The 21,389-nt window shown below is 45.0% G+C and overlaps 1 protein-coding gene across 9 annotated transcripts in view; it reads right to left on the bottom strand.

The window, feature by feature from the left end:
* Positions 1-21,389, bottom strand: part of ATP2B3 (ATPase plasma membrane Ca2+ transporting 3) — a gene marked incomplete at its 3' end in the record, with an annotated part of 123,378 nt that overhangs the window by 73,247 nt on the left and 28,742 nt on the right. For 6 of the 9 annotated variants that reach the window (XM_083592379.1, XM_083592384.1, XM_083592376.1 and 3 more), the window contains exons 2-3: positions 1,984-2,146; positions 1,544-1,863 (exon numbers count right to left, since the gene is read on the bottom strand). In XM_083592379.1, coding sequence (XP_083448505.1) covers positions 1,544-1,748 — 205 coding nt within the window. In that variant the 5' untranslated portion in view covers positions 1,749-1,863; positions 1,984-2,146. Of the gene's footprint in view, positions 1-1,543; positions 1,864-1,983; positions 2,147-6,054; positions 6,310-21,389 lie in introns of all 9 variants that reach the window. The other 3 variants (XM_083592380.1, XM_083592377.1, XM_083592382.1) reach the window with 1 other exon arrangement.

Below are 21,389 nucleotides of genomic sequence, written 5' to 3'. Positions count from 1 at the left end.
ACATCATTGTTATTAATAAATTAATTAAATTTATATCCTTCTCTTCCACCCAAAGGAGCCAAGAGTGGCAAACATAAATGGATCAAAAATAAAATAAAAGCACATTTAACACATTTCAAAACATGTAAAATTAGGTTGAGATGGGACAGACTGGACTGTTCCATTCCTCTAATGAAAGTATGATAATGAGAAATCAGCAAGTGGAGTTTTAAAAAGACACTGGAGGCAAATATTGTCACTTGCTTGTTTGCTGCAGAGCTGCCAATAAAGTGTCAGAAGCAGAAGCATGTTAAAAAGCCGGCAGTCTCAAAAATTGGCAAGTTTAAGAGCCAGCGCTCCTGGGTCCTGTTCTCACAGAGCAGGACAGTCTGGAGGCTCTGAGGTTGTGTCCCCAGCTCTACAGATTGGGGGGCAATTCGGGTGGTGAGATACAGGTTTCTTAACAAGTAAGAGAACAGACATTTTGCGATCTGAGGTTTAAGTTTAAACTGCATGAGTCAAAGAAAGCAAAGAAAGCTAAATGTGGGTAGTCCAATAACTGTAGTTTATCCCTGCAACCCCCCATCACCCTTCACAAACTACAATTCCCAGGACTGGGAGAAATCATGCACTTTAAATGCACTTTAAAGGCATGGGGTGTGTGCAGCTTAAATAAAAGGGCTAAAAGCAATAAATAAAACAAAACTACAAAGCCCAAAATTCAAGGAAGTGGCCTGCTGAAACATTCCGAATCGGGCCAGAAGTTTTCAAGCTCTCACTGTAGCTGCGGCTTTGGACTGGTGTGTAAGGGTTGTGTGAACAAGTGTCATAAATGTCAGCGGTAGTAAAAAAGAAGAAGCAGAGACATCACCTTGCCGACAAAGGTCCATATAGTTAAAGCTATGGTTTTCCCAGTATGGAAGTGAGAGCTGGACCATAAAGAAGGCTGATCACCGAAGAATTAATGCTTTTGAATTCTGGTGCTGGAGGAGTCTCTTGAGAGTCCCATGGACTGCAAGAAGATCCAACCTCTCCATTCTGAAGGAAATCAGCCCTGAGTGCTCACTGGAAGGACAGATCCTGAAGCTGAGGCTCCAAGACTTTGGCCACCTCAGGAGAAGAGAAGACTCCCTGGAAAAGACCCTGATGTTGGGAAAGATGGAGGGCACAAGGAGAAGGGGACGACAGAGGACGAGATGGTTGGATAGTGTCTTCGAAGCTACCAGCATGAGTTTGACCAAACTGCAGGAGGCAGTGGAGGACAGAAGTGCCTGGCGTGCTCTGGTCCAGGGGGTCACGAAGAGGCGGACACGACTAAACAACAACAACAACAACAACAGTAATGCTTCTGAATACCAGTTCCTGGAAACCACAGAAAGGGTGAGGGTTCTTGTGCTTGGGTCCTGCTTGCCAGATCCCCGCACGAATCTGGTTGGCCACTGAGAACAGGATCCTGGATTCAATTCCCTGAGCCAGCAGACTCTCTCCTTCTGTTCTTATGCATGGGAGACTGTGGGGACTGCCTGCCTATTCTGCCCACCCAGCCCTACCCAAAGCCTGGTACCTTCAGTGGGGGAGGTCTTGAGTCTCCTGCAGAGCCCGTTGACATCGGTGTAGGTCTCCTGGACTTTCTGGATCGCCTCGGCCCCACGCAGCTCCATGAGGGAGCGCAACTCCGCCAGGGTGCAGCCAAAGCCGCCCGCATGGTTCAACTCTCGCCGTTGGCTTTTGGGGTAGAAATCCACGGAGCTGTTGGCCATGTCTCCCATGGTGGAGGTGAAGCTGCAGCTGATCTGAGCTATGCTGGGCAAAGGTGTGGGGAAAGGGGGCAGGGGGTGAAGAGTTGCCTTGGGCTAGGTCAGCCTGGTAGACAGAAGGAGAAACCTGTGGGGATGGAAAAGGAAAAGCCGTTCATTGGAAGGAAAGGAAGTAATTCCAGGAAATAACTTTGATTCCCCCCCCCCCCATGCCCCGGATAGTAACCTGCTCAGCTTCCCTGCTTACCTGCTCAGTCACAGTGGTGTCCTCTGTTCATCCTACAGAGCCCCAGATGGAGGGGCCACAAAGTGTTATAGAGGCCAGCCAGGGGACCAAGCCATGGAAGAGGTGGAGGAGAAGTCCTTGTCAGAGTGTGGCGCCACAGGTCTCCCCACTGCAGAAAGAGAACCTGTCAGAAAGGCAACATGGGTGTTAGCAGAAAATTAAAAAGACAACCTTGCCACATACATACATCTGCGCAAACATAACCTGGATGTTTCTCTCCCCCACCCCCGCAGCCCCTTTCATTTATTAATCCCTTGTTTGTTTGTTTGCTTGCTTATTTCCAGTATGGCCCTCTACATCCCAAGGTGTAGAGTCCTGGGTTCGAATCTCTCCATGACCATGAAGCTCATTGGACCAGTCACAGTCTCTCAATCTAAAGTACATCACAGAATTGTGAGAATAAAACGGGGAGGAAGAGGACCATGCATGCCACTTTGAGCACCTTGGAGGAAAGGTGGGATAAAAATGTGATAAGTAAATATACAAATAACAGTTTAATAAACAAAAGCTACTACTTGTTTATAGAAGGAATGGCCATCTTTAATATTTTCTCCCATTTCCTGTAATACACCTGAGATACTTTCTCTCTCTCTCTCATGTACTGATCTTGCTAGGCCAGTTCATCACCAGTGGCCAGTAGTTGACAGTAGGTCACATCCATGTTCATAACAACTTATATTCATTTGAGTCAATTCTGTGATCCTTTACACTGTAACACACTTGCCTGCTATCTCTTGCTCTGCTTGGTAAAACACACACACACACACACACACACACACACTTTCTCCTTCTCTTTCCATTCATGATAAACCCATTCACTTAAGATTCACTTCATTCACTTCATGCATCTGACAAACTAAACTGTGGCCTACAAGGTTTCTGCCAGAAAAAGTTAGTCTTTACAGTATTAAATAATATTATTCCTTCTAAAAATATTACAAAACTCTTTGTTCTAAAACCTTTCCCGTGATATCCTATTTCTCTGCATGCAGAGTGTTTTTTGAGGGCACACATAAACATGACCACACACCTGTAGTTGAAGTGATGTGCTCCAATGAAATTATCACTCAATTCAATGGAAATCCATTGAATGCGTGAACTTGTCCTCATTAGACCTCAAATGTAAACCAAACTGGCTCCAGAGAGTGTTTTTTCCCCACAAACAGGTGGGGACTACATGCTTATTCCTGATTCTGAGGGAGGATTCCTTTACATAGTGTTTAGAGTAGGATGGGGAACAACTGCTGGGGTCCAGGACACGACTTTGTCCCCAGCTCAGACAGCAAGCCTCATGGGGAGTCTGTAGGTTTGTATAAGTGCTGCCTGGGGCTGATTAATGAGGGGACGTCTCCAGTCTCTCCCCCCCCCCAATGCTTTAACAGGTTAAGCACAATGTTAATCTTTACTTGTGGGACGCGGGTGGCACTGTGGGTTAAACCACAGAGCCTAGGACTTGCCAATCAGAAGGCCAGTGATTTGAATCCCCGCAATGGGGTGAGCTCCTGTTGCTCGGTCCCAGCTCCTGTCAACCTAGTAGTTCAAAAGCACGTCAAAGTGCAAGTGCATAAATAGGTACCGCTCCGATGGGAAGGTAAACAGTGTTTCCGTGCGCTGCTCTGGTTTGCCAGAAGCAGCTTACTCATGCTGCCCACATGACCCAGAAGCTGTATGCCAGCTCCCTTGGCCAGTAAAGCGAGATGAGCGCCGCAGCCCCAGAGTCGGCCATGACTGGACCTAAAGGTCAGGGGTCCCTTTACCTTTACTCTTTACTTGTCATGTATTGATTAAGGAATATACTGCATGAATGCTTGCTGAATGCATGTATGAATGCATATTTTAAAAGGTGGGTAACTGACACCCCTAAATCAAAGCTTTGAGATACCAAACAATCAATGTACCCACCAGTGTCTAAGGCTACAAACAAGATGTACACTGTCTGGGGTCTCCCAATCCAATGCTGCTCGCAGGATGTGATAGCAAAATTTTAAAATATCTGTATTTATTAATATATTTTACTTTATTTACTTCACCTCCAAGATCCTGAATGAGTATGGCACATTAAGCTGTTGGAAAGGATGAAGAGCTGTCCAGGGTCCTGAAGCAGGCTCCTTAGCCCAAAGCTGTGCTTGGTGCTGATGCGGAGGAATTTAGACAATCTTTATGGTGACTGTACTAGTATTCCCACAATGGAACTTCTGTGTGACTATTACTTATGTAAATATAGTAACATGTCACAGACAAGTAGTGAAATTGCAGCTCATCTCCTCCTGAAATTCCTCTGAAATATGGGGTGTTTTGGACATATATACAAATTAAAAATGATGATGATGTGCTGCTTGCCTATTAATACATTGGTTTACCTCTGCTTTAAGAATGTTCTTTTTGAAAAGGTTTTGAGAACCCAGATCTACAGCAAAGATCTATCTTTCTTTGTCTTAAACACTTTAATCACTTCAATTCTTGTATGTGCAGGGAGTTCCCATCCCCGCCCCAAGACAGCAACCAAACATGCTATTTCTCATCTGTGAGATACAGTCCAGGAAATGTTTACCCCTGAATCTGCTGACTCTATAAACTGTATCTCATCTGTCATAAACCTGGCATCTCCACTGGTTCTACCATTACTGCCTAGCCCTGTTTTCATGACCTTGTCTCATTTCATTATCTTGTCTCATTTTATCAAGGAGAACCCCCTGAACTCAGCTATAATCTGTTAGAATTATCTGCATATGTTAATTTCTGTTCTGCAAGATCTGATGCATGAAGATGTTCCCTTTTGTAGGAGATGAGGAGTCAACAATGGCACTGTAACCATGCAAAATTATAAAATGCTCTGAAGACCATAAGACAAACCAATCCTTCCTAAAATGAATTGTGTTTGAGGGAAGCATGTTGCTGAATGTCTTGTGCCAAGTGATTCAGGTGTGTGTGTTTTCCCAGAAGAGACACGTTCCCATCCACCTGACACCCCCCCGTCCCCACTAGAATCAACCTTACCTCTGCTCTTGTAATTGTAATCATCAGCCAAGAGTTAAGTAACTGGGTCTTGTGTTATGCACACTCAACAGGGCTTTGGGCTTGGGCTTGTTGAACAAGCATTGCCATCAGCAGAATGCCACAAAGCAAACTGCTTAAAAAACTGAAGGGAATTGCAAAAGCAGCTTGTGACATTGGACAGGAGGGAATTACCACTGTTCAAGGTGGGGGGGAGTGAAAACCCCCACATGGTATGCCCAAACACTCAAATTTACAAAAATATATAGCAATTACTTTGATCCAAGATGTAAACTGGGGTAAACCTAATCCCTTCCTATTTCCCCAAAATTTGTGGGAACTGAGCTGTCTTCACATACTCAACCAGGCATGTGGGAGCCTGGTGTGCAATGTGTGCAAACACCAGGAGTCACTTGGGCAAGGCCAGTCGCATGGGTTGCCTGCAATGACTGCAATGTCTGAAGGAGGCCTAATTCAAGGGACAGATTCCAAAGCTATGGCCAGGGCTGTAGGAACACTGCTATTCTGCGTAATGAGAGGAACTGTGCAGAGCTGGCTAGTGGATACCAATTGGAGCGGCTGATAGAGCTCTTTAGTGATCATTGGGTGGAGCTTCAGTCTCCTTTGCATATCTCTTTGTTCCTTCCCAGTAGCAGCCAGTATGGTGGGGAGGGGCAACTCTCCTGCCACCAGCATTATCGCAGTTCACATGGGCAGGGCTGGGGCGGGATGGTGGGGAGATCGCAGCTGTGTGGGTGCACTGACAGGGGTGCTGGTTTGGCTCTGCCGGTGCATCTGCACTGCCCAGACCTCACCACAATGCTGCTCTACCAGAGCCCCGTTCAGCGAAGCTGCACCGATGCTGGTGATGGGATGGCTGTTCTGTAGTCCTGTCCCACCACACAGGTTGCTATCACTCTTCCCCGTCACTTCCAGAAGTAGATATACAAATGACACAAAATAAAAGAAACCATGTAAAGGTGCTTAATTTACACAGATTGCAGATATCAGCTTTTCTTGGCACAGAACTGGGGTTACCTGGATGCAGAATTTTGCTTATTTTAGCACACACAGCCCTGGTCATGCTTGCACTTGGATCTCCTCCCTTCTCTTGCTTCTGGTTGGTGGAGTTGACTGAATGGGAATTCGAATCTTTAAACAAAGTCCTTTGCAGCTGCCTAGTAACTGGATGACATGATCCTTAACCACTTCCAGATCAGCCCCAAATGGGTGGGAGTGCATCCTGCCGTTGCTAAGAAACCATACAAGGCTTCTCCCCTAGTGTTGCAGTTTCTGCCAGAGATAGAAAAACAGCAATTGCTCATTGGCATGTATGCAGATCTCCCTCATACCCTAGTAATGAGCCAAGGCTCAGTAACTAATCAACCAGGTATCAAAAGATGCTTAAATTGGGAGCCTCTAGACCTGCACTGGACTACAATTCCCATAATCCCTGACCATTGGCCATGCTGGTTAGGGATGATGGGAGTTGGAGTCCAACAACATCTGGAGGACCACAGATTTACCATCCCAACAAAAAGCATACACAGTGATCAGTTTTTACGAATTTAGCATAAAGTCATCTACCTTACCATTACACGTACATCATTTTGTTAATTGCTTTCTATTTGTTTTTGCTCAGGTTTTTTAAGAACCCAATTATATTATAAGGTGCATATTTTTTTTCCTGAGAGTGGGTGATACACATTTCAGCTGCTGAGCTCCCAAAATACTACCAATAGATATAAAGGGATTAAACAGCTGGACATTTCTGTAATAATACCTAAGAAATTATTTCAATAATACATCTTTATTACTGCAAATACTAATGAAACAGTCTTTTCCTTCATTACAACCTCAAAAGCTATGTAGCGATTTCTAGCATATTTTATTGATCTTATATGGGCTCAACCACGATTGATAATGGATTTCAAAGACACCTTTTTAAAAGCCCAAACAACTGATGAGGAACAATATTCCAGATGGTAGCCTGCCAAGGTGGTTTAGAGAACAGGGTGCTGAATTCAGTACTGGGGGAAATTGTTTCCAAATCTTAACCAGGAATCTCACTCAGTGTCTTTGGATCAGTCATTATCCTCTCCATCTACCCTGCCCTGAAGGATTGTTAAGAGCATCACAGCCAGCCCAACACATTTTTCTACCTGGGGCAGAACAGCAAACAGTACCTACTCCCCAAGTCCAGGTGTATAGGACCCTAGACTGGCCAAGTTATTTTGGCACCCACGGCAGAAAGTCCCATAAGTGCCATTCATCCCATGGAAGTAAAAATAGAGCAATAAATGAAAAAGTAACATTGGCTAGTTTTTCATGGCACCCAGACTCTGCTGCTTAAGGCAGCTGCTGAACTCCGCCAAACAGTAGGGAAGGAAATGGAGAAAATCGTGATCCAGCTGCCCTGAACTCCTTGGAGAAACAGATAAAAATGTGGTGAATGAATAAACAACACTACTATTCCATGTTCCATGTTCCCAAAGTAGGGGAACTTATGTAACTAGGAAGAGAGTTGAGGAGAGCTTCCCCGCTTTTGTGGCTATCTTTCAGTCCCTAATGAAGGCTGGGCCATAAATGCCTAAAATAAAATACATCGGTATCAACTGAAGGTATGAATGGACTAGTAACTTTTTGCAAACCTATTTACAAGGCTGAGCTAAATAAAGAATGTGCAGTAGGCAGCTGGGAGCAATGAGGGATACAGGGAATGTGGACGTTTAAGGCCTGCAGCTCATGCCGGAATCTGTTACAAGGACAAACATTAAATCCTAAAGTGCCCCCTAAAGGTACAGTATATAGAGATGTTCTCTCACTTCTGTTTGTTTAGTGCCCAACTGCTTCTGGATTCAGTCCCATCATATAACATTCACAAAGCATCCTCTTGAAAACAGCCACACCTGAATAATTCTGAATTTTTAGCATCCATTTACAAACAACTAAATTTTTGCTGCTGCACTAGTACCAGGAAATCCTGAATTCCTGGACAGGTGTAACTTGAATACAGAGCTAACTCATGCTCTGGCAATTTATGCACACACCTGCCCCCCCCCATTACTTGCTCTTTGTGGGGCTGCCCTTGAAAATGGCCTTGAAACTTCAACTGGTGCAGTAGGCGGCTGCCAGACTGCTAACCAGCTCTGGCAGCTGGAATCATTCTGGAATACTTGTACTGGTTACCTATACACTTCTAGGCCAAATTCAAGGTGTTAGTGATGACTTATAAAGCCCTGAATGACTCGGGACCTGGATAGCAAAAGGAGCGCCCCTCCCAGAACTAGACTTCCCGTGTTTAAGATCTTTATACTGTGGTGTGGGAAGGAGCCTTCTCTGTGGTGATGCCCTGTTTATGTCACACACTGAGGGACAGTTGTTGCTGACTCTGCCTTTGTTTGTTCTAACTTAAGATGTAGCTGTATACCAAGGCTTTAAAAAGATGTTAGTTCAGACAGGATTACGGCAGAAGGAAGGAAATATTCTGCACAGCAAGGATGGGGAACCTTTGGCTCTCCAGGTGTTGCAGGGCTACAATTCCCATAATCCCCACTGGCTGAGGCTGATGGGAGTTTGAGTCCAGCAGCATCCCGAAGGCCACAGGATCCCCACTCCTGTCCTACAGTCTTAAAGGCAATAACTGCTGTTATTATTAATATTTTATCTGCTCTGCCATTCTGGGTAGTGCATTGTTGTTCGTATTAAACCTTTGTGGTTTTTAAAAAATCCAGTTTCAGTACATGTTAAACATAAATTTAAATTTTACCACAAAACAGGTATTGAAATGTGTAATTCGTGTCAATATTTGAATTTCCAAATGTTTTATGCTAAATTATGTATCTTTTTAATGCATTTTGATCCATTATTTGAGATGGGAATTGTATATCACAAAATTCAGAGAAGTGCAAAATTTGAAAGGCAAATATGTTCCAGTCCATCATATGCAAATGGGCTCAGTTCACTTAAAATTCTCCCTTATTCCTGGACACAAAGAGGCTGCTACTTCCTAACCATGTCTGTAGCTAGGATATCCAGCCTAGATTTCTGTTTCACATGAGCTTCTGCTTTTCTGCTTAAGAGAAAACTCTTTGCCGTCACCAAGGGTCATTCTTACACTCGTGAAAATGGCCATATGCAGTCAGACCAGTGGCCTAGTTAACCCTGTTGTCTGTTGACAGGGACCACACAGAGATGACAGGCGGACTCTCAAGCAAGGCAAGGTTCTCAAATTGGACCCCTTCCCTGTTATTAGTCTCTGCTCCCTGGTATTCAGAGGCATACTATCTCTGAATACCTTTCATAAACCTATCTTGAATTTGTTTAAAAGCCATCACAATGCCATGTGGGCCTGAGTTCCTCAGGACAAATTAAGCACTGCATGAAGAAGCATTTAGCCATCTTTGAAACTTGTTTTCACTTTGAAAAATGATGTGACATATATGTGCTATGAAATAATAACAAACTATTTAAAGTTTTACTAGTGGCAATCATTTGTTCCTATTATTATTATTATCAGCAGCAGCAACAGCAGCAGTAAGGCAGGTTAGAAGGCACCTCCCTAAAGTGAATGCAGCGCGTCACGGCTCAGTGTCAAACTGCAGAGACACAGAACGGGTAACCTGATACCTTTTATTGGACCAACTTTCACACACATACACCAAAAGAAGTTTGTCCAGCAAACCAAATCTCTTTCCTCATCTCTTTCCTTGGAACCAATAGATCAATAATCTCTGCAACTTGCTGAGAGGAGGTAACAGGCAGCATTCCACTAGAATGGCACCATTTCGTAATGACTTGAGTGAAGGAAACTCATCTGATCTTTCAGATAATTAAAACATATAAATGTTGCTAGTTGCAACGACTGCAGAGGATGTGATTTTAAATCTAAAATGATTTTGGTTTATTTGAGTACCAGGCTGGAAGCAATAAAATTAAATTGAGCACATTCAAACCATTACATATGAGAAATAAAAACAAAATGAGTGGCAGTTATCTTGGCTTAGGAGCTGCTGTGGAATATCATATGTAAGCTACAAGGAAATATGAGCACCATTTAGGGCTTAGCTGGACTATTGCATCTGTTTTGGTCAACATAATTTAAGGAGCAAACAAGCAAATTTGAGATTATTTGTGTTAGCAGCAAGGATTAGAAATGGTTTGAACATGAGACTAGTGAAATATTATTTATTTTATTTCATAAAATTTATATACCACTTGGCTGTAAAAAAACAAACAAAAAACCCTAACCCTCAAAGCACTTTATAACAAGAAAAACAAACAATGACATTATCGGTAAAAACCATTAAAACAACTATTTTAAGCATTCAAATTTCCCCAACCCCATATTCAGGTGAATTGTTCTACAGGGATTCACAGGGGCTCTCTAGGGTAGTCTGGTTGGCAAAGGTTGCTCTGGGGTTTCAGTGAGAAGGGGGGGGGGGAGATGCTGCTCAGGATGCAGGGCCGGTCCACCCATGAGACAAGGTGAGACAACTGCCTCAGGTGACAGGATCCACAGGGGCAGCAGATCCCAATGCAGATCTTTCTTTCCCCTCTTGCTCCTGATGTAGACCTTCACTCCCCACTTCTTCTCTAGCAGGGAGAGCGGAGGCATTTTGTCGTTTGCCTCACGTGCCAAAATGTCTCAGAGAATGTTGGGCAAAGGGGTATTGAGAAGCTTTCGCTGGGGTGTTATTTTTGCTGTTATTTGAATTGTGTTTTTGTATTGTTAAGGTTTACTATGAATGATGAGAGATTTGTTTGATTTTATTATATGATTCTCAATGAGAATGTTTTCATTAACATATTATTTGAATATTTAAATGTTGCCATATTTTGCAATTGCAAATCATGTAATCCCCCCTCCCCTTGTTGTTAACCACCTTAGGTGTGGGAAAGCAACATGCAAATCAATGGGGATGTTTCTTGGAGATGCTGGGGGTCAATCCTGGGACCTTTGCATGCAACCTGCTATGCCCTGCCACTCAGCTGTGGCTCTTGTTAGGTTGCAGCCTGCAGGATTTTTCTATAGAACAAAAGGTATGTAGGTATCTGCACAGGTGTGTATTGATGCGCAGGTGGGCATGCAAATGAATAGATTTGATACCGATCAATGTCTGCTTTGTGCATCACCTTGAGGAGCCTTATGGCCAAAGAGCAGACCCAAAATGTTATAGATAAATAAATATTGTGTGGCCAGATCTTCTGGGCACCTCAGTGGAGGAATCTGGTCATTGGTGTGGGCTGTCACAGCAGCCCTGTGGGGCCCCCTCCCCTGTCAGGAAGGGGCGCTACTAGAGTTGTGAGTGGAGCACCCAGAAGATGGAGAGAGTGGGCAAGAGTTGCAGGAGGAAGAAAAAGGGAGGGGGGGAGGGAGGGAGGCAGACAGATGGACCAACGGAGGAGGAGCAGCAGAGCAGACCTGACCCCAATGGCCACGTAAGAAGTCACTGGCAGTGTGTGAAAAGTGACAAAAAGCAAACTTTTTGAGTTTCTGGTCCATGGTCTCTCCCAGCTTTAGAGGCTCCGATACACCTCCTTGCCAAGGGCGCAAGGGAGCCCAATACACTTCTGTTGCTGTTTGATCCATCTGAGCGCTAAAGAGCAGTTTCCCCGGGGAAAACAGTGGGACGAGAGAAAATGTGGAAAAGCCCTAAGTCTAAGGCAGCTTCCCAGGCTCGTAATGGCATAAGAATTGGCCAGGCTGTTCTCTCCCTCACCCCCTTCTGGTCAACTGGCTACCCTATTTATATCCAGCAGCATTGATGGTGGTTCCCATGGCCTCCCCTTCCCCTTTATAGCCACACAACAACCCTGCGAAGCAGATGAATCAGAGAGGTCGGGACTGCTCAGGCGGACCCAACAAGCTTTATGGCGGAGCAGACATGCGTGAATCAGGGCCTCAGAGCTGATTCACTACCATACGCTACTCCACACTGGCTCAGAATTCACTGCTTCTGCTGGGGGCTTTTCAAAATTAAATTTGGCAATCTTGTCTAAATATATCCATTATACTGCTTTCTGCCTGATTTCTATCCACATCAAGGTGTGAGTGACCAGTCAGCCTTTGCCCTGTTTCTGAAGTCTAGAGGTGAGAGTGTGGGTCCTTAATTAGGGTTGGCACCCAACCTGTATAAGACAGAATTGTCCCTTATTTCAATGTAAAATGCTATATCCTGTACTGATTCAATACAGGATGCAGTTTATATTTCCCCTACTTCCTCTGCACTCCCTCTTCCTCCCTCCCCTGCCCCCGCTCTCGCTTCTTTTCTTTTTTCTCCTTGCTCCCTCTCCTCATCCCGCAAGGAGGAGGAGGGCAAGGCTTTCTTGTTGCCCCTTCCAGTTCTTGCTGCTTTGGCTGGGCTAAGGAGACCATCCACAGAGCTGCAGCCTGGAAGTGCTGGGCCCAGTCCCTCCCTCAGAGAGCAACAGGTTCTGAGTCTCTAGAAACAAACGGTTTTGTGTCACTGTAGCTCAAAAGCCCCAGTTCTGAACGCGATCTGCATGATATTTGAGAGAGGAGGAGCGAGGGCGAGAAGTCACTCCCCACAAGGCATGTCCTCCCCACCCCGCCCTTAATTTTTTTTTTTTTTTTGCTAAAGCGCCACAACTCACATGTTGGGAGGCTCCTCCAACTAGCCTGTCAGGGAGAAGGGAATATATTTGTATGAAAAAGCCCTCCATTGTGAGAACCTGCAGTCTGAAGTGACAAAAGTCCAGATGCAGGTACCGTATATCCTTCAACTATCATGAGGCAGCTGTTTCCAGAACGGGGACTTAGCTTGGCTTCCATGCCTTCTCCTTCCACACCACAGGGCTTGCACATCCAGCTCCCTTAGGCAACTGTCCATACCACTAGCAGAGCCATTAACAGGCCATTAACACTTTAAGGGATGCTTCTTCCACAAACCTTACAGGAGAGAAAGTAAACATGGTGCTCTCCAGCTGTCCTGGACTTCAGCTCCCATCATCCTTGACAGACTGGCCAAGCTGATGAGAGATATAGTTCAGCAACCTCTGCAGACCCCGGGTGAGGAGAAGCACCACATTCTCACAGTAACAACACCAGGTTTATTTAAGGATTCCAGTTAACTCCTGTTCTTATTCAAACTGCAATAGCTTATTCAATGCAATAGCTTAAATTGGACAGTGCTAAATTGCATTCATGGGCATCATGTGAGTATTTCTTTTAATTATTATCGTATGATTGCTAAGCCATTCTGCTGTAAGGAATAGTTTTAGTGAAAGACATTGCAACCCCTAAACTGGTAAAGGGGTAGTTGGAAGGGCATAATGCCCTAGGAAGGCCTGTGAGCAATTTGGCAGGGTTTGCTCATGTCTTGCCTTCATTTATCCTCAGGTTTAGTTAACACAGTCAACTGAAAGAGGCAGAAAAACTTTTTCCAGAAGTCTACCAATTTAGATTATGGGTGGGGTGGGGTGGAGGATAAGAAGGATGTTAAATGTTTGAATGGCACTCTGCCATGGAGCAAAGCAGCACTGCTGCAGCTGACAATGACTAACACCACCTCAGATTCCCAGAGAATGGCCTAGAATTGAATCCCATGGTGCAGCCTTCCAGCTCACTATTTCTCTCTCTGAGCCAAACTGCACATTGGCTCCACATTTTTCTGCCATCCCTGCTGCCTAGCTCAAGGGCTAAAGAGACAATGGGTGTTACATTCCAAAATCTGGAGAGAGGTTCTTAGTTATCAGGAACGCATCTCCTGCAGTTCGCTTTCACTGATGAAAAATGATCATTAGTAAGTAATAAAGGATGGTCAGCCAACATCCCCACAGCACCTTCCGGACTGCAAAAGTTGCCAGAGCTGGGATCCGTGTGAGCTCCCTGTTCACCCTGTGGTTGCTTCCTTTGTTCTCAGACCACAGCCAGGTACGACCATCTGCCAGGCCAAATGTGGAGATATACTTTAGCTTGCTTAGTTTGCTCTGAACACCAGCTACACCTGGCGAATAAGAAGGTGTGCATTCACAAAGCTTTTAAAGTACTCCTGCAGGTTTAAGAACAACATATAGCACTTTGGAGTGCTGCTAGTTCTGGAAACTCACTAGTTGTGCACACGCCGACGCATGGGAACAATTAAATGGGCATATGCACTAGGCATGCATGCAAACAGAGGCATACCTGGGCCCCCTTGGCAAGGAGCTGTATTGGTACCTCACCCCCATCCCTTGTGCCCTTGGCAAAGAGCAGCCTGGGAAGTGTGCAGACAGCATACTCCTAGCCCCTCTGCAGAGGTGCAGTTTTTTTGCACCCGCTCTGGGCCTGCACCCTTGGCAGGTACCCCCCTCATGCAAAAAAGACACATATCCCACTGCTTGACAACAATGTACAAATAACATTGCTGCCTACCTATCTCCCTGTTTATCTGCCCAGCATCTACTGTATATATTAACACACTGCACACTGTTAAAATATTATTTGCCATTTGTTCTTGAATAAATACAAGAAAGGGCCTTTAAACTTTGCTGAAAATCTCACCACTGCTTTTAAAATCTCACCTTTGCTACAACTGAAATCTAAAATGGCAGATTTGCAAGTAGGTATTCCAATGAAAGATGCTCACACAGTTATTTGGTAACCATGGTGAGCAGCCTGAAACAGAGTCAAAGGAAAGGCTGAAAGGGGGGGGGGTAGACTGAGAAAAGGCTGAAGCAAGCCAGCAAGTCAAGTATGGCCCATCGTTGATGGTGGACCACCAGTGATTTGCAGCCCTGACTTTTAGCCTATTCTGTCAAGCATAGATCCCCACCCCCCCAACCCCGAGAGCTGTTTATACAACACACTCTCTTGGTCTCTGTTATTTATATTAACTGTTTTTCTTAATAACTGTTAATATTGCTGCATTTGTCAGGTTTGATTTTTAGATTATTATAACCCATGGCTCTTCCAGACTGTTTTCAGGTGGGATTCAATCACATAATGACAAATGCAGGTTGTACACTTGTAGCTGACTGTGAACCCCCTTCCCCCAAACACAGGACTTTTTGCAATCTGGAAAGTGACAGAGAAACTTTTTGGAAAGTGTGAGCTAAGACTGGCTTTGATGCAGCAGCATTTAACCTTCTCACAAACAGATCAGAATGAACATTCATTAAATAACCAACTTGCCTGATCTCCCTGTACACAAATCAGGATAAAAGCTCATTAAACAGGTTGTCTGGAAGTGCCCAGTCCCAAATATGACATGATCTACAGCAAAATATGCCTCAGTGAGAATCACAAAATTACATATGCTTTGAGACTACAGATCCCACGGCTGAGCATGACTTAGGGTGAAAAATATACGTATGTGAGGATATGCAGCCTCAAGAATACAACCCCATGTACTGTACATCAGTACATTAAGCATATAAGTGACTTATGTGAGAGGCAAAAAAACCCAAACGAATGATTGCAAGTGGAGAGCAAGAATTGCCTCCAGGGACCCTCGTTCTATTTCTTTTAGGCTATAGAACACCAGCAATGCTCATTGAAAGGAAATTCCGGGAGAGCCCTTTATAGTGTCCTTGGAAAGAAGAAGAGTGCTGCAGATTTCTAGTGCTTTTGCCATATCATCTGAAAAGCATGCTCAGCATTTTGTGACATTTTAGTCAGCCCTAAAAAAGGCATAACGCACTATAGATCTTGAAAGTTTTCTTATGGGCCAACATGGCTGCTTTGATTCTTGTAACAACAACAACAATTCCTATTATTCAGTCAATAAAAAGTCTCCAAGTGACCCCCTATCTGGTTTACATTCTGGAAGAAGCAGGCAGAGAACAAGGCAGAAAGTTATAGTTGTTAAAGGAACATCATCTCCCCAAAAGTAACACCACTTAAGAGACAGTACTGGTATTTAGCAGTATTTAAACATATGAAGAAAGAAAGAAAGAAAGAAAGAAAGAAAGGAAGGAAGGAAGGAAGGAAGGAAGGAAGGAAGAAATAAAGAAAGAAAGAAAGAAAGAAAGAAAGAAAGAAAGAAAGAAAGAAAGAAAGAAAGAATATACACCATGCCTTCTCTCCTCTACCACTACTACACCAAACAACCTTGCTTGGTAGCCAGATGCTGTTCAGCTACAACTTTGATCAGCCTCGGTCAGAATGGCCACTAGGCAGGGATGATGGAAGTTGTAGTCCGGCAACACCTGGAGGGCTACCCCTCATCTCACCTGGTGTAAATATAAGCGCTTCTTCCAATCTCATTCGCCTTTGCTGCAAGATCTGCAGACAGTAGAGTCCTGTACAGCTTGCAATATTGTTTTGTGGCATTTCGGCTGGTCTAAGAACGACAGTGTGTATATCTGTGTTGTGTATTATAATGTTTTAATTATAGGTGCTATAATATGTTTTTTGAGACCTGTCTGTTTTATGTTTGTTTGTTTTTGGCTATAACCTGTATTTGGTTGACAAATAAAATCTGATGCTGATGAAATTGCCCTAATGCAGATTTCTTTTGGAATCTTTCTTCCGGGCCGAGGCCTTTACATTTGACTTCACACTTTACGGCTCTCCTAGATTCTGAGACAGGCGGGTAAAGGTGTCCCTAGGAGGGCCGTTGGCTAAATGGGCTTCAGATGAGGGCAGTGAGGGCACTTGGCACTCCATTGCCTGCTGGGGCCTCCTGTTCCACAACCCCTGTACTCCCAGGAAGCTCTTGCTATAATTAACTGCAGCCAGCTGGAAATTCCGCTCATCTGTTCCTATGAGCTCTATTTCCTTGGCCACCTTCTCAGAGGCTTGTAAAAATAATTATGCAAAGGGAAAAAACCTCAAGAATCAAGCAGTGGATGGAGGACTCCCAAGGGTGTGTGAATGCGAAAGTGTGGGGGGGTATTCTCTAGAATATTGCTTTTCTGAATTAAAAGGCTAGCTAGCACAAGTTTCCAAACAGGCACAGCTTGGATGCTGTCATGCTGGAATGTCACTACGACTCTGACCAGGAAGGATGCCACCATGTCAGAGATAGCTCAGCCGAGGCAGCCCTCAACAAAGCAAGGGGAGGGGAGTGAAGTTGGGGGCACATTCGTTGATTTATTAAATTTAAATCCCAACTTTTCCTCCATGGAGATCAAGCGGGCAAACATGGTTCCTGCCTTCTGATCCTCTCAACAATCCTGTATAGCAGTAAGGAGGGCAAAACAAGGCATTATTCTGGAAATCCTTGTCAAGATTCTGTGGAACTGTAGTAATCTCCCATTTGGATTTTATGAACATGCAAAGATATACATGGAACAGAAACTAGCAAATATTTGGACTCTATGCATGAACTGATCTATTGGGATTTCTGTTTACTTGGTTGTACTTTATGTGTTTATGTGCAAGAGAAATATTTGATACTGTGATAAATACAGAAGAGCATTGTTTATGTGAATGCAAAACAAAACAATCCTGAATAGCGGGATGACCCATAGTCGCCTTTGACTGTACTCAACCATGCCAGGGTCCTTTGCCTTACCTTTAGGTTAGGCTGAGACTTAAGTCCCTGGCACATGGGCACCCAGTGAGCTTTGTAGCCGAGGGAGGACTGAATCCAGTCCTAGTCCAACACTCTGCTCACTATACCAGAGATTAGGAACATGTGGCTATCTTGATATTATTCCGTTCCAACTCCCATCAGCCTAAGCTGAGATGGTCAATGATCAAGGATTCATGGGGAAAGCTTCACCTATGGGATTTCTGCCTGGTAGGCACCCATTAAACCGGGGTACCTGACCTGTAGCCCTCTATATGTTGCTGGACTACAACTCCCATCCTCAGTGGCCATTGGCCATCCTGACTGGGCTGATAGCTGTGGTTCAGCAACATCTGGAGGGCCACAGAATCTCTGCAAGAAATACAGGTGGCAACTTTACTGAGCCTTATCATTTGAAATAGGTTCTGGAGCTGAGATGTGGCAAGCTCTGGTTCAAGCAAGCATTGCTGCTCCGCCACCAGGGCCACAGCCACTCACTGTGGCCTCCCATCTCTGCCCGTTTGAGTCTCTGTGTTTGTTGCCTTGCCTTTCTTCCTAAAGTCCGTGGGCTGGGGGAGAGATGGAAATAACCCCAGGACAATGCTGTTCCCTGCCAAAGATGCCCCATCCCAAAGTACACTGTCCAATCGGATTAACGTAGGGAAATCAAGAGAGTGCACTGCTGTTGTGCTTTATTTTATTTGCATGACTCATTCACATCAGATTTGGATTTCTCAGTAGATAATTGAAGGGTTTTTATGCAAATAGTTATCACGACCAGATATATATTAGCAAGTGTTTGAGAAATCTCTGAACATTTCTTTGACAGTTTTTCCATAATAAAATATATTGTCATGGGTGACCTTGGTCTCATAAACAAGGGCAATTCAGGTAACAGGGGTGGGGGTCCAGAACAAGCAACACTGCATCATGCTGAATAATGTCTCAGCATCCCTGAGACAATTCTGGCAAGCTGAGCACATAAAACAGAGCAGGAATTCACTTGGAGAAGGCACTCGGAGCAGAAATGACTGGACGTTTCTCCTGCAGCTTCCCCCGCCCTCCAGCGCTTGAAATAAATAGGGCATGCAGAAGATTCCTGTGCTGGTGCCACTCACCCTCTCCCTCCCCCACCCCACCCGCCGCCCCATATCTCTATATTTGCAGAAGGGTGTTTCCCAAAGTGGGACATTTGGCTTCCTATGACAATTGGAGCAGCCCAGTAGGTAGGAGCAGATATCGACTCAGGGAAACTGCCGGTTGAGGAGTCTTTCCGCAGCACAGGGAGGCTGCGGGGTTGCAGAGGAGACCTGCTGGGATGGAAAAGAGATGGAAGACTGCAGAGCTTTGTCTGTCCTGTCTGGCAAGGCAAAGTCCCTGGCCAGGCAAAGGGGTGACTTTTCATTCCATGCCCTGGCGAATAGAAGCTGGTGGCAGGCTCACTTCCCAGACATTACGATCATGATTATTTCGATTTATAGCTTGCCCTTCCTCCCCAAGGAGCCCGGGGCAGCAGACACAGCAGTTACAAACTTTGTTAAAAATTCTGAAAACAGTTAAAGGCATTTTGAAGAGAGAGTAAAAAACATTATAAGGACATTAAAAAAAATAATTTAATTTTCAGTTGCAAAAATACATACAACACTATAGCTTCATATTGTAAGTAAAACAGTTACTTCAGATTTGCCAGGAACAGCACCTTTTGGTCACCAATGCCTAGGTAAACAGGAACATTTAAAATTTTCTCCTGTCAATAGTGAAGGTGGCAGACACACCTCACTTTTGAAGGTCCCAAACTTGGAACCACTATCAGAAGGCCCTGTTACAGGTCAACACAAACCAGGCAGCCCTTAGTGAAGGCACCACCAAGAAGGCTTGAGGTGGTTGATATTGGGGGAGGCCTGTTTTTAGGTACTGGGTCCCAATATATGCTAGTGCTAGCACCCTGAATTTGGCCCAGTAGCTCCTTGTCAGCCAACGCAGTACATTCCGGACAGAGGGTCCCATCAGGCAACAGTGCTTACTAGCATGCACTAGTGGCAGCCTGCAGACCATCTACAAGGGCAGCCCCACATGCAGTGCATGGGAGGAAGTCACCAGGGCATGGACAACGGAGACCACTCTATCCCAAAATAGGAATGGCCATGGCTGGTGAACCAGTTTAAGCTGGGCAAAAGCCCTCCTAGCCACGTTTGACTCCTGTGACTAGTTGGAATCCAGACCATGAACCTGTTCCTTCAGCGGGAGGGCAGTCCCTCACAGAAGAAGTGGTGCGCCTAATTCCCAGACATGGGAACCATCGACCAACAGCACTTCCGTCAGACTCAGTATTTAGTGGCTACCATCCAGTCCACCACTGCCTCTAGACACCTGCCCAACACCTTCACAGCTTCTCCTGATTCCAGAGACAAGGAGAGACCAATGTCACTGTACTTCCAAAGCCCAGGGCTGGATCTAGACACATAAAAACAAGCGTTTCAGAAAAACACGTTGCAAACCTCAAAGCGGGAAATCACGTTGGTGAAAGATGGAACTCCACAGCACCATCTGGTGCCACAGTGTTATAACACATATTTATTTACTAATGCAGCTGAGTCCCAGGATGAGAGTTCCCAACATTTTCATATGGATATTAAATATCATAGGAGACAGAATGGACCTTTGGGGGAAACCCACAGCCCCCAAAGCCAAGGAAGTGAGCAATGTTCTCCTAGTGCTACTTTCTGGTAGTGATTCTGCAAGTAGGAGTAGAACAACTGTAATACAGTCCTTCCAACTTCTATCTGAGAGGTTCCAGAACACCAATAGTGTCAAAAGCTGCTGAGAGGCTCATCCACCCATCCATCCACCCCCCTACATGCCTCTCCTGATGGCTCACAGAATCAAGAGTATGCCCCCACCTAGCCCCACACAGAGGTCAGATTAACCTTGAGCCTAATTTCCTTCAACCCACTCTGAGCCTCAGTCAGCCCAAACCAGCAGGCTTTACCATTCTTATGAAATTTCATCAAGGTTGGACTGAATCTGCAGTGGGAAGGAGTATCTCAAACAGAGAACAGCCACCACCAAGATCCAGTCTATTCCTGCTCTCTGAAGCTGGCAAGTGGTCTGTCCCATTAAGGCTCCAAGGGTGTAATATTTTTCTCAGTTTTAAAAAGCAACCGTAAGGCAGCCCCAGGTGGAGAAAAACAACAGGAGAGGGTGGAAAATTCAAGAGGAAAAACACACAGCAGGTTAAGTATTCCTCTTACAGCTTCTGACCAGTCACTCCTCGCTCAAGATTGCAGCCTCTGAGGCCGCTTTGCATTAAGAAAATTAAAGTCAGAAGAATGTGACATGTATCTGTGAGTAATCTCTCTAGTCGTCTGATCTTTTGCAGATTTCAGAGCGCCATCATCATGTGCGGTGGGTGGGTGGGTGGGGGGACTTGATGGAAAGCTGTCTGTAAGGGAAGCTGTTTCTCCTGGGTTATCCGGATTCAAATGACCCAGTTGCGTTTGCCAGGCCCTGCAGTTCGGTAGCCCTGGGCTCCTCAGTTTCCTTTACAGCTGGGACAAAGTGAGATGCTGAGAGAGAAGATGACACAGCTGACCTTTGTCTGACGGTGACAAAGCCAACTTTGACTGAGGTGCTTTTAATCTTGAACCATGCTATTATTAGCCAAACACCTTGTGAGAGTGAAAGAGAATGAATGAACAGCATCTCCTTTCCCAGGAGAACATTCAGGTTGGCCATCAAACAAAATGGGGAGTGCAACAGGGAAGTTAGCAGTAGAAATAACCTTAACTCTGCCCCTGTGCTTCAGTCAGAGAATTGGTTTGTCCCGTCCCCGCCCCGTCCCCCTGCCCCGTGAGACACAAGACTCGTTTTGATGGTGGTGGTTTAAAAAAACAAAATGTTGCTGTGCTGCTGAGT

The sequence above is a fragment of the Podarcis filfolensis genome (genome assembly GCF_964270895.1).
Source record: "Podarcis filfolensis genome assembly, chromosome: 17".
NCBI classification, from domain to species: Eukaryota; Metazoa; Chordata; class Lepidosauria; order Squamata; family Lacertidae; genus Podarcis; species Podarcis filfolensis.
This window is presented reverse-complemented; position numbering and strand designations above follow the sequence as displayed.